Here is an 11765-nt window from a genome sequence, read left to right as displayed (position 1 = left end):
TGACTGCCACATGTCAATGTCACGTGTCAACGTCTGAGTGGTTCCTTGTAAAGGCTTCATTTTTTTAGGTAAAATTGTACTTTTGGTCCCACAGTTTTACTCCAATTTCAATTTTGGTCCCCTTATAATTTAATTCGCACATTTGGTTCCCAGTTTTATAAATCCCTTTATAAATTCAGTCAAATTTCATTATTGGAGATGTTGTATTTCAAATTTCAAACAAAAATAACATTGTCATACATAGGTCACTTAAGCAGTCGTATACACATAATACCGCATGGAGGAGCAAAAAAAGAAAAAAAAATAGGAGGTTATTACAGAACCTGTTAAAGTAAGAGATCTGAAAATTTCAGACCCAGGTTGGAATTCATGCGCCACTTTCCCAAGTTGAACAATCCCGGAAGTGGGAGAGAGACAAAGAGTGATTTTTCTCTGGGTTCCAAGTGAGTGAAAAACTTGCAATGAAAAAGAAGTGTGAGATTTATCAAGACCTACCATGTCTTTAGCACCAGTGGCTAAACCATTCAAAAAAACCAATTTTGCAGGAACAATTTATAAAGGGATTTATAAAACTCGGGGACGAAATGTGTGAATTGAACTATAGGGAGACCAAAATCGAAATTGGAGTAAAACTGGGGGACCAAAAATGCAATTTTACCTAAAAAATGAAGTCTTTACAGGGAATCACTCAGACGTTGACACGTGGCAGTCAACGTCTGAGGTTAACAGTCAACGTCCAAATTGGGCTTCCAAAACCAATTTTGCAGGGATTTATAAAACCGGGGACCAAATTTGTGAATTAAATTATAGGGGGATCAAATCCATAATTAGAGATAAAGTGAGGGACGAATTTTACAATTTTGCCTAAACAAAATGGAAATCGCTTCCTATTTTTAAGAGAGCAATTCGAATATCAAAAAAATCATGGAGAATATTTTTTATCTTTATTAAATTAAATATTATTTAATCTAGCTGATTCTCTTAATTTCTCAGTTAGGCACTTTCTGCCATTTCAAAAGACATTGTAAGCAATTGATTGCCAATTTTTGTGATTTTGTTATTTCGACAAACATTGTTGATAAATGTTATGCATACGTTATTTGTATATTAAAATCACATAGCAATTATCTTTTTTTTTTCTCTTTTATTGCTACTTTTGTGTTAAAACAACAAGAACTTACCTTCTTTTGAGTTCTTATCCAAAAGATGCTAAATTAATGATTTTCTAGTAATTTTGGTTGTATTTTTTATAGAGAAGGAGGTATGAAAGAGGATTGAAGAACTGAAGTGTCTCACTCAGCACGACATCCTTGCTTCGTAAGTCAAAACCGCTCAGCCTAAGCAAGTCCGCTTACCGCACAAAGTCACACTGGAAGACAACTATCACGTGCAAGCACACTAAGCGTACATCCTGCGGGTTAGTGCGTGTCCACTTAATCCAATTGGACATGTGCACTTAGCACGAGCATTGTGCTAAGGGCACAAGGAATTTTTGATTAGCCAATCAATTGGTGAAGATATTTAAAAAGAGGATTCATTTATTCAATTCCTTCAACACGAAGAATGCAAGAAGTAGAGGAAAGCAAAAGAAAAGCTCAAGGAAGCTATTGTTAAAGGAAATCCAATTTTTGGAGCTGTCGCTGATCCATTTCTCTTCCATTTTCTTTCATTTCATTCCACCTTTTATACTTGTAAGTTTCTCATGACAATGACAAGCTAAAACCACCCTTTGTTGGGAGTTCTGCAAACCAAACTCTCTTTGATGTAATGATTCTAAACTGTCTATAAATATGATGTTGATATTATTATTCTTTTTTGTGCTCATTCACATGTCTATGGTTTGATAATCCATTTTCATGTACTAGTTTAGGATTTAGACATTGGGAAATGTTTATATGGTAAGAACTTTGGAAGAACATCCAAGTGATCCATATCTAGGGATAGAGTGGTATTGTCTAGCTTGTTTATGCTTCTTTGTTCGTAATGCAAATTATTTAATATAACTTTTAAGGGACTAGGAGCAATATTAGTTGATTTAGGCTCTCTCACATGATGGATCATGATTAGAGTAGGTTAGTAAATCTGGGTAATAATCATATTCATGTTAAAAAGAGAAAAATCTATTACAATTGCATAAAGAGTAGTTTTGGCAAGCAGAGCCCCCAACACATTCCATAACTCATCACCAACACCATCTTATAACTCCGAGCTTTTGTTTTCTTACTCTTTCATGTTCCTCGCTTTTACATTAATTTATATTTGTACTTAATCAATGAACAAGATTCAATTTGAGTCACAAATTGCTTAAAAATTTGATATATATATATATATATATATATATATATATATATATATAGCTCTGAGTAAGCAAAGTCCATGTAGACTCGATACTCGGTCTTAGCTTTTATTACTACTTGTATGAATTGGTACACTTGCCAAGAAGTCAACAATTTTTTGGCATTGTTGTCGGGGACTTTGTCCCTTGTACTCAGTAATTGAATATATTCCGATTTTAAGCAATTATTTTTTATTCTTTATCTTAATTCTGTTAGTACATTTAATTCTTTGATTTGTTAACCTGGTCTCTAGTGCTTTCCTTCTTGTATGTGAGGTAAGACTTCAGAGGTAGACTTTGTCTCATTGAACCCGAAGATTGAGGCACTAGAGAACAAGTAGGAGAAAAAGAGAGAAATAAGAAAGGTAGGCTAATCAAGGAGAAGGAGGAGCCTCTTTCTTTGCGTCATCCCCAACATTCCCCTTTGATTTGGAGGACCCGATGGTGTCCACCCCTCATCCTGTCTTTGAGGAGCACTCATTGGTTGGAGATTGGCCACCAAGAATGACCTTAGAGGACTACTCTAGTTCCTCAACACCACAATAATTCTCCAGTATTATGCGACCAGATGTACAAGCGGCCAACATTTCATATCCACATTCCCTCATCCAGCTGATTTAGGGCAACCTCTTCCATGGTCTGCCCGGTGAAGATCCTTATGCTAATTTGGCCACTTACATAGAAATATGTAATACGGTCAAGATTGAAGAAGTTTCAGAAGATGACATTCGCCTTAATCTGTTCTCATTTTCCTAGGCTGGTGAAGCAAAAAGATGGCTTCACTCATTCAAATTAACTTGAGAACCTAGAAGGAGGTAGTTGAGAAGTTTTTGAGGAAGTGCTTTTAGGAGTCCAAAACAGCAGAGGGGAAGGCAAAAATTTCCTCATTCCACTAGTTTCCCGATGAGTTATTGGGTGAAGCTCTAGACCACTTTTGTGGTATGCTCCGTAGAACTCTCACTCATGGGTTTAGTGACCTAGTTTAGCTAAACATATTTATTGATGGCTTACAACCCCATTGAAAGCAACTTCTAGATACTTTTGTCGGTGGAAAGATTAAACTGAAGACTCTTGATAAAGCTATGGAGCTTATAGAGAATATGGCAACCAGTGACCATGCCATTCTTTGTGATAGATCCCACACGCCTGCAAAGAAGAGTCTTCTTGAGCTCACTTCTCAAGATGCATTACTTGCTCAAAACAAACTCCTGGCTAAGCAACTCGAGATCCTTACAAAGACATTGAACAAACTTCACCAATAGTTGCATTCTGTGCAGCTTGCTTCATCTTCTGTGATCCAAGTTAGGGGATGTAGTCTATGTGGCAGAGCTTATGAGTCAGCTATGTGCATGGCTCAAGAGGAAGCATCAAAAGAGGTCAATTACATGGCCAATCAGGACCACCAAGGGTATTATCAAGGAGGGAATGCATGTTATCATTAGGGATGTAACTTTTCTCAGAACCAAGGTCAAGTTTAGAGGTTCCATCCTGGGAACAACTTCAACAAGGACCAAGGTGCGGTCCGTCCAATCGACCCCCTAATCTGTATAAGAGAACCACCAAGCTTGAGGACACTCTAACTCAGTTCATGCAAGTCTATATTTCCAATCATAAGAGCACTGAGTCAACCATTAAGAATCTGGAGGTGCAGGTGGGCCAACTTGCTAAGCAGTTAGCTGAGAAATCAAATGGGAAATTTGTGGCTAACACAAAGAAAAACCCAAAGGATGAGTGCAAGGCAGTCCTCACTAGAAGTATGAGAAAAAAAAAGGGTCTAGAAAAGGAAGATAGAGTTGAGGAAGTAGGAAAAAATGTGAGAAAAGAGAAAGTAGAGGATGAGAGAAAAAAGAAAGAGGTTGAGAATAACGAGAGAGCTTTAGAAGAAGAGAAAAATAAAGAAGTAGAAAAAGAAAAAAAATTCTAAGGAGATTGATGGTGAGGTCTTAATCTCTAAGACCAAGAGCCAGATGGCTAGAGAGGCGAGGAAGGAAGCACCATCTGTGCCTGTGAAGGATATCCCATACTCTTTGGTGCCTTCCAAGAAGAAAAAAGAGCGGTATTTTGCTTGCTTCCTGGACATTTTCAAGAAGCTGGAGGTCATCATTCGCTTTGGTGAAGCTTGACAATAGATGTCGATGTACACCAAATTCCTAAAAGATCTCCTTACAAAGAAAGGGAAGTACATCAATAATGAAAGCATTGTGATAAAAGGAAACTATAGTGTTGTTATTCAAAGAATTCTGCCACAAAAATTCAAGGATCCGACCATAAAAACTTGTTGACTCCTTGGCAAGCGTACCAATTCGTACAAGTAGTAATAAAACGGTAAGACGGAGTATCGAGTCCACAAGGACTTTGCTCGAACTCAGAGTTACATATATATCTAATGTTTAAGCAATTTATGACTCAAATCGAATCTTGTTCATTGATTAAGTACAAATATAAATTAATGTAAATTAACTACAAAGCGAGGAACATGAAAGAGTAAGAAAAAAAATGCTAGGAGTTGTGAGATGGTGTTGGTGATGAGTTATGGAACGTGTTGGGGGCTCCGCTTGCTAGAACTTCTTGTTATGCAATGGTAAAAGATTTTTTCTCTTTTTAACATGAATATGATTATTGCTCGTATCTACTAATCTACTCTAACCATGATCCCTCAACTGAGAGAGCCTAAATCACCTAATATTGCTCCTAATCCCTTAAGAGTTATATTAAATAATTTGCATTACAAACAAAGATGCATAAATAGACTAGACAATACCTGATGGAGATGGTGTTGGTGGCAACAAAAGTGATGGGGTGGTGGTGGTGGTTGTGGGGATGACAATGGCAGTGAGTGGTGGCACGAAGGTAGTGGTGGTGACAACGCTGGTAAAGGTGGTGGTGGTTGATATGATGGAAATGGTGGCGACGATGACGGTGGTGGTGAAGACTGATTTATTTTAACATGGATTACAAAATATATCTAATTTCTTTGTTATTATACAAGTCTTTGTGGACATGATAACTCAATACGTTGTTTCTTACTACAAGTGGAGTAGGTGCACTTGCCTATCTCAAGTGTACAACAAATCTCCTAAGCATGGATTTGGGTAGGATATTGGTAACTACTCCATCTACCAAAATTTTGTTAACAATCTGATCCTCTACCATGGCAGTCAGGTTAAGTGGCTTCATGTGTGATTTCATTTTGTCCGAGGGAGGATTGAAAATAACAATATTGTGTTGAGGAGTGAAGTAAGAAACTTGGGTCACCCAAATAGCTTTTGGGATCCACAAAACAATCCTCTTGAGCATAATTTGCTATGATTATACAAGCTGGATATTCCTTAGTGAATTCAACATGTAAAATCGAAACAATTCCACACATATCTTTGATGGAATCTTCGAAACTCGATTCAAAACAATCAGTCACCACATCGTTATCATCTTCCATTTCTACCAACACTTTCTTTTCGAAACCAGGGGAGGTCCCTTAGTAATCCTTTTAAAAAATGATTCCTTTCCACCATTGTTTCATTGGTGCTCCATGATTGTAGTGTTTCTCAACCTATAGTGTCTCCTCCATTGTGTCTTTAACATGTTCCTATTTACCCAAGGTGGGTTTTGATGATGGTAATATCCTTTCCTGGAACCTTTAGTAATTCGATCTCTTTGAGGTTAGGGTTACAACAAATCATACTTCACCTAGATGATGTGTTTAAGACAACATACAACATGATTGATGGCCATTTTGAGTTCCTCTTCTGGTTTTAATGCTAGTAATATCCTCTTCTGGAACCTTTTGGCTTAATGAACGCACCTTCAACCTTTCAAGTCACCATAAATGATGTCTTTTGACCCTACCTTCACAAATTTGTCTTGGTGTGTTTTAGTGATATCCCCCCATATCTATAGCCTGGATCCATCCACTCATTTAGACCACCTATGCCAAGTTTTAAAAGTGTTACAGAAACATTAATTATACCTTAAATTTTCCAAGTGACTTAGGGCATGTTATTTCACCTACTTGTGTCATCGTTGACCATGAGAAGTTGCAGGCTATTGCCTCTTGGCCTCCTCCACATTGAGCTTCTACTTTGCACGCTTTCCTTGGCCTCATTGGCTTTTACAAATGATTAGTCAAATAGTATGCCTCCATTGTAGGGCCCTTGATAGAATTTCTCAAGAAAAACTCATTTGATTTGGATGCCAGGGCTATAGATGCCTTCCACACGCTAAAAAATACCATGATCACCTTACCTGTGTTGGGCCTTCTTGACTTCACTTTGCCCTTTGATGTTAAGATGGATGCTTCAAGTATGGTCGTAGGGGTTGTTGTATCAAAAAAAGATCAGTCCATCGCCTTCTTCAGTCACAAATTGTCATCCCAAATGCAAGTGGCATCCGCATATGAGAGATATATGTTTGCCATCACATCCACAGTTCAAAAATGGCATCATTACTTACTTGGGAAGCACTTTTGAATCTACCATTCAAACTCTGGCAAAAAAACGTAGTCAATAAAGTTGTTGACACCCTGTCCCATGTGGATGTTGAACCCCCTTGCTCCTTATAGGGGTATCCTTTGATCAACCTAAGTTCCTTGCCCAACTTTTCCAATTCTACACACAACATGAGGTGGGTCAAAAATTGTTACAGAAAATCACAAAAGCATAGTCCTCCCCAAACTTTACTTACCATTAACCAGTCAATATTTTATCAACCAAAAATTCAGTTATTTCAACTATATTAAATGTACTTTCAAATTGGTCAAGATTATCCAATTTTCGGCCACTTCTTTATGGTACTAGTTGTTGTTTCATTGAATTTGTTTCATTAATAGGATCACGATTTAACTTTGATCATTATGGACTAGTATCACGATCAAATCCTCAACAAGCAGACCTAGTTTTAACCGTGGGCACAATCACTATGAAAATGGCTCCTTCTTTAATTCAATTATATGAACAAATGTCCAAAGCTAAATATGTTATTGCTATGGGAGCATGTATAATTACAGGGGATGTTTAGTACTGATTCGGGGACTAAAAGTTAAAATTTGAAAAAGTTCAGAATTAAAATTTTAATTAACCTTAAATGTATGATTATAATTAAATGGCTGAATCAATAGAAATTAATCACATTCTATTTAATTCTTATAACTTATAAGTTACATGAGTATAATTTAATTTCAATTAAATTAAATAGATAAATAGATTTCAATTAAATTAAATAGATAAATAGATGTCACCGACACAAAAAATTTATGCTAATCCCGATGGAATACAAATTAAAAGAAAAAAAAACTACCAAATTATGTACAGAGAAAATAATATATAACATAGATGATAGGAATATAACTAAATAGCGATTGCTGGCAACAATGCTTATAACAATAAACAATTACGTACAGCTCTATTTCACATTATGATGATACGTAAGTGAGTGCTGCAATATATTATAGCCTTTTTCCAATAAAAATTCATTCAGCCCTTTTCTTATGACTAAAAAAATATTATTCGTGAATATTGCATGGCTAGCATTGCAAGTGTGTGGGCAAAACAAAGAACAATTATATTATTTTCATGGCCAAAGAAGTTATTCCTTGTATAATTCATGCTCAGCAAGGAAAAAGGAAAACCCGGCCAACCCAATTTCATCAACAAACCACAGCATACATGCAAACAAGGAATTGTCTCCTTGACAAGAAAACCGGTTAACAGCATAACAATCAATATCCACACCTTATATAAACATAGATGCAACGAAAATTGAAAAACCAAACTAATTCAATTCAAAACATTCAGCCGCAATTATTTAGTGAGTATATAAAAACTAAGAAATTACTATTTAGCCTCAACACAGATTCTATGGCTTTCAGACAAAGAGAATTCCGTCCACAACTTTCTGTTCGTCGCGTGTACGAGACTTTGGAGCCACGATCAGAGACAAAAGACCTCCCAGAAGCTTACATTCTGCGTGTTTATATTCCTGGTTTGCAAATTTTATATACTTTTTTTTCTTAATTGATGCTTTTCTTTCAATTATAAATCAATAAATATGTGTACGTATTTCTTCATTTTTATTATTATTAAATGCTTTCTTCCATATCTGAATTCCGATTATAACGTTTCATTTGAGATTCTTTAATTGTGTTTATCATCTTATATCCTAAGAAATAACAAAAGAAATGTATATTGACAATACTTAATTTTGACGGAATATTTCATTAATAATTTTGAACTATAAAATTAATTCAATTGATGGAAGGCGATTTAAAATACAGTGCCCTTTTTGTATTCTAATAAATATTATGGCACAAAAATATTAAAAATATATTTTTGCACATTATTATTATTATTATGCGAAATTTATGGAATTTATTTTAATATACATTGAGTTTACTCTTTAATTATTTAGTAAGATGCATATAAAATAATATCATACAATTTCATGAATAAAGTTGCTAATGATCACAAAATGCCTGGCTTGTTCATCATGTACATATGTATAGACATGACAAGAAAATCTGTATCCGTGGGTACCCGTCCAAATCCGTCCCGACTTTGACGGATAATACCTGAGTTGACCGGGTATGGGTTCGGATTCGGGTTTTTCCCGATAACCAAAAGTCGGATACGGATACTGGTATGGAATTATTAGACCTGTCCTGACCCCAAACCCGAACTCGCCCCGCCACTTAAAATCTTTAGGATTTTTGCATAATTTAATCAAATGACATAGAATTTTTATTATTAGTTAATTTTATTTTAGAATTATTACATAATTTAATATTATTTTCTTAACTATTTTTGTAGACACACGCGTTATAATAAATTTATTGATATATAAGTAGTTAAAAATATATGTTTAACAATCAATTTATTTTTTCAAAAATTAAATTTTTAATATTTTTTTTAGAGAAAAAATATTTTTCTAATTTGAATCGTGTATGGGACGGAATCGGGGATACCCAATACCCGACGGGTATGGGGATGGTACAATAAACTTAAACCCGTCGGATATTAGGTACGGATACGGAGATATATTGGGAAGTCGGGATAAGGAATTGGGGAAACAATACCCGTACCCGTCCCGCCCCGCCTCATTGTCATGTCTAGATATGTATAGATATTGTTGTGAGAGTAAGTTGTAATTGTTAAATTACTTCTGAATAATCAAATATAGTAATTTCTAACAATTCAACTCCTGCTCATTCATTTACAACATTGATTGTCACTAGGGGGGGGGGGATTTTCAATTTGAATATATAGTTCACATTTAACAGTTCAAAATCGTTTTCATTAAAATCAATTTTACCAAATTGTAACTCAACAACGCTACATCTTTAAAATTGGGTGGTTTATAAATCTATTTTTCATTTTTCCCCCTTTTTTTGTACCATCTTAACATTTGTGTCAAACTAAAACCAATTTTCTCTCTTGCTTTTATAGGTTTTCCAAGAGAGAATGTAAAGATTACATATGTGGCCTCTTCAAGAACGGTGAGGATTACAGGAGAAAGACCACTTCAAGGCAACAAATGGCACAAAATGGACCAATCATATCCCATTCCTGACTATTGTGAGCCTGAGGCACTTCAGGGCAAGTTTGAGATTCCAATTCTCACCCTTACAATGCCAAAGAAGATCACTTCTCAAGTTGCTCCTAAACAACAAGAAGTGGGAACATCCCAAGAGAAAGGTGAAGCAAAGCCCACAGAAAATGTACAAGACACCACTCCACCACAACCTACAATAACTACTAGTAAAGTGGAAGAACCAATTGAAGAGAAGAAAAGTGTTTTACCACCAAGCCCTGACTTAAAGGCACAACAAAAAAAGGATTCTCAAATCCTTTCAGAACCAATTAAGGATCAAAAGCTGAAAGAGGAATTGGTGCCAAAACCAACACCACCACCAAGGGTAGCGACAATGCAAACATATGAAAAGTCTCAAAAGGGTCAAGAGGTTGTTGAGTCAAAACCAACAACAACAATGCTAACCAAGGTCAAAACAGCTGAAAGATCACAAAAAGGTGAAGAGGAATTTGAATCAAAATCAAAACCAACAATGTTGACAAAAGTCAAAACAGCTGAAAGAGCCCAAAAGGGTGAAGAGGAGTTTGAAGCAAAACCAACAGCAACAATGCTGACCAAAGTCAACACAGCTGAAAGGCCTCAGAAGGGTGAAGAGGAATTTGAAGCAAAACCAACACCAACAATAATAACCAAAGTCAAAACATCTGAAAGACCCCAAAAGGATGAAGAGGAATTTGAAGCAAAATCGACACCAACAATGCTAACCAAAGTCAAAACATCTGAAGGACCCCAAAAGGGTGAAGAGGAACGTGAGTCAAGACCTGCAATAACAAATGTTACTAGAAAGCTATCAGTTAAGGAGCAATGGGAGGAAAATAAGTCAAAGGAAAAAAGTGTTGAAGATGTAGAGAAGGAAAGGATCTCAAAGAAGGAAGTTAAAGACGAACCTTCTGAGTTAACAAAGCCCGAGAAAGATAAGGAGGAGGAGGAGGATTTTGAAGAGAAAGAAACCAAGACAGAGAAATTATTAGCCAAGGAAGCAGAAAGTTCTGTCCCAAAAGTTCAGAAGAAAAAGGAAAAACAATCCAGCAGCAGAAGTGATTCCAAAAGGGAAGGGAAGAGTGAAGAGAATGCAATGGAAAAGGTGGGTCCTATGTCCCAGGTTTTCACCAAAATAGCAGAAGGGATATTAAATGAGGAAGAGAAAAAAATAGTTGCAAATATTGGTGCTGCTGTTCTGGTCATTACTGCATTGGGATACTATGTATCTTATAGGTTTGCCTCTTGAGGGAGAACCTAAAACATGTAATACTCAACGTTTCCTTTCTCACACTTGTACATGAATCATAAACTGTGACTCAAATCTCAGTGGAATAAAGAGTGCATGCAATCTATGATTCATGTTTCATGTTCTACACAAACGGCAACCAAGTGGGTAAATATTCATATTTTATTATATATATGAATTTAAACTATATATATCACCGCAGATGTGGAATTTCTTTGGATTTGACATGAATTTGTAATTTAAAAATATTGTTATTGATAGTTTTCTATTTTATTATTGAATCCAAATCTTGTACTCTCTTCGGTCGCATTCAAATCTTGAATAATAATAGAAGAAATCACATTGTCAATGTAGTTCAATTAAATTCTTTAAGAAATTTTGGTAATTCAAGTGATGTTACCAACATTACACAAAAACAGCTTAATTCATTATAGGAGAGACAGGATAATTCATGTAAAAATTTGACAAGCTTTCGCAACTAGCCAACTACATCTCTAAATTTAACACACCTCACATAGTATGTATAATAGCTATCATTTTTAAATAGATTTCTACTTTCTCTTCCCAAAAATTGATGTACTTCCAGTAATTTCACATGCGTTGTGTTCACATTCCAGTTTG

At 35.7% G+C, this 11765-nt stretch overlaps 1 protein-coding gene across 1 annotated transcript; it reads left to right on the top strand.

Moving 5' to 3' along the window:
* The first annotated feature begins 8086 nt into the window (after positions 1 to 8086).
* On the top strand, positions 8087 to 11380 carry LOC100789766 (inactive protein RESTRICTED TEV MOVEMENT 2). The gene is made up of 2 exons (XM_003545678.5): positions 8087 to 8311; positions 9772 to 11380. Exons 1-2 carry the CDS (start codon positions 8188 to 8190, stop codon positions 11142 to 11144), a joined length of 1497 nt encoding a protein of 498 aa, XP_003545726.1. The 5' UTR covers positions 8087 to 8187; the 3' UTR covers positions 11145 to 11380.
* Positions 11381 to 11765: the final 385 nt, after the last annotated feature.

Source organism: Glycine max, chromosome 15 (genome assembly GCF_000004515.6).
Source record: "Glycine max cultivar Williams 82 chromosome 15, Glycine_max_v4.0, whole genome shotgun sequence".
NCBI classification, from domain to species: domain Eukaryota; kingdom Viridiplantae; phylum Streptophyta; class Magnoliopsida; order Fabales; family Fabaceae; genus Glycine; species Glycine max.
The sequence above is the reverse complement of the archived record's forward strand: the minus strand, read 5'-3'. Positions and strand labels throughout refer to the sequence as shown.

What these genes read in the sequence shown, in the direction of transcription:
- LOC100789766 (XM_003545678.5), top strand. Translation starts at nt 8,188, where the DNA reads ATGGCTTTCAGACAAAGAGAATTCCGTCCACAACTTTCTGTTCGTCGC. An exon ending in TCTGCGTGTTTATATTCCTG is followed by an intron (nt 8,312 to 9,771) that starts GTTTGCAAATTT and finishes TTGCTTTTATAG; the next exon opens with GTTTTCCAAGAGAGAATGTA.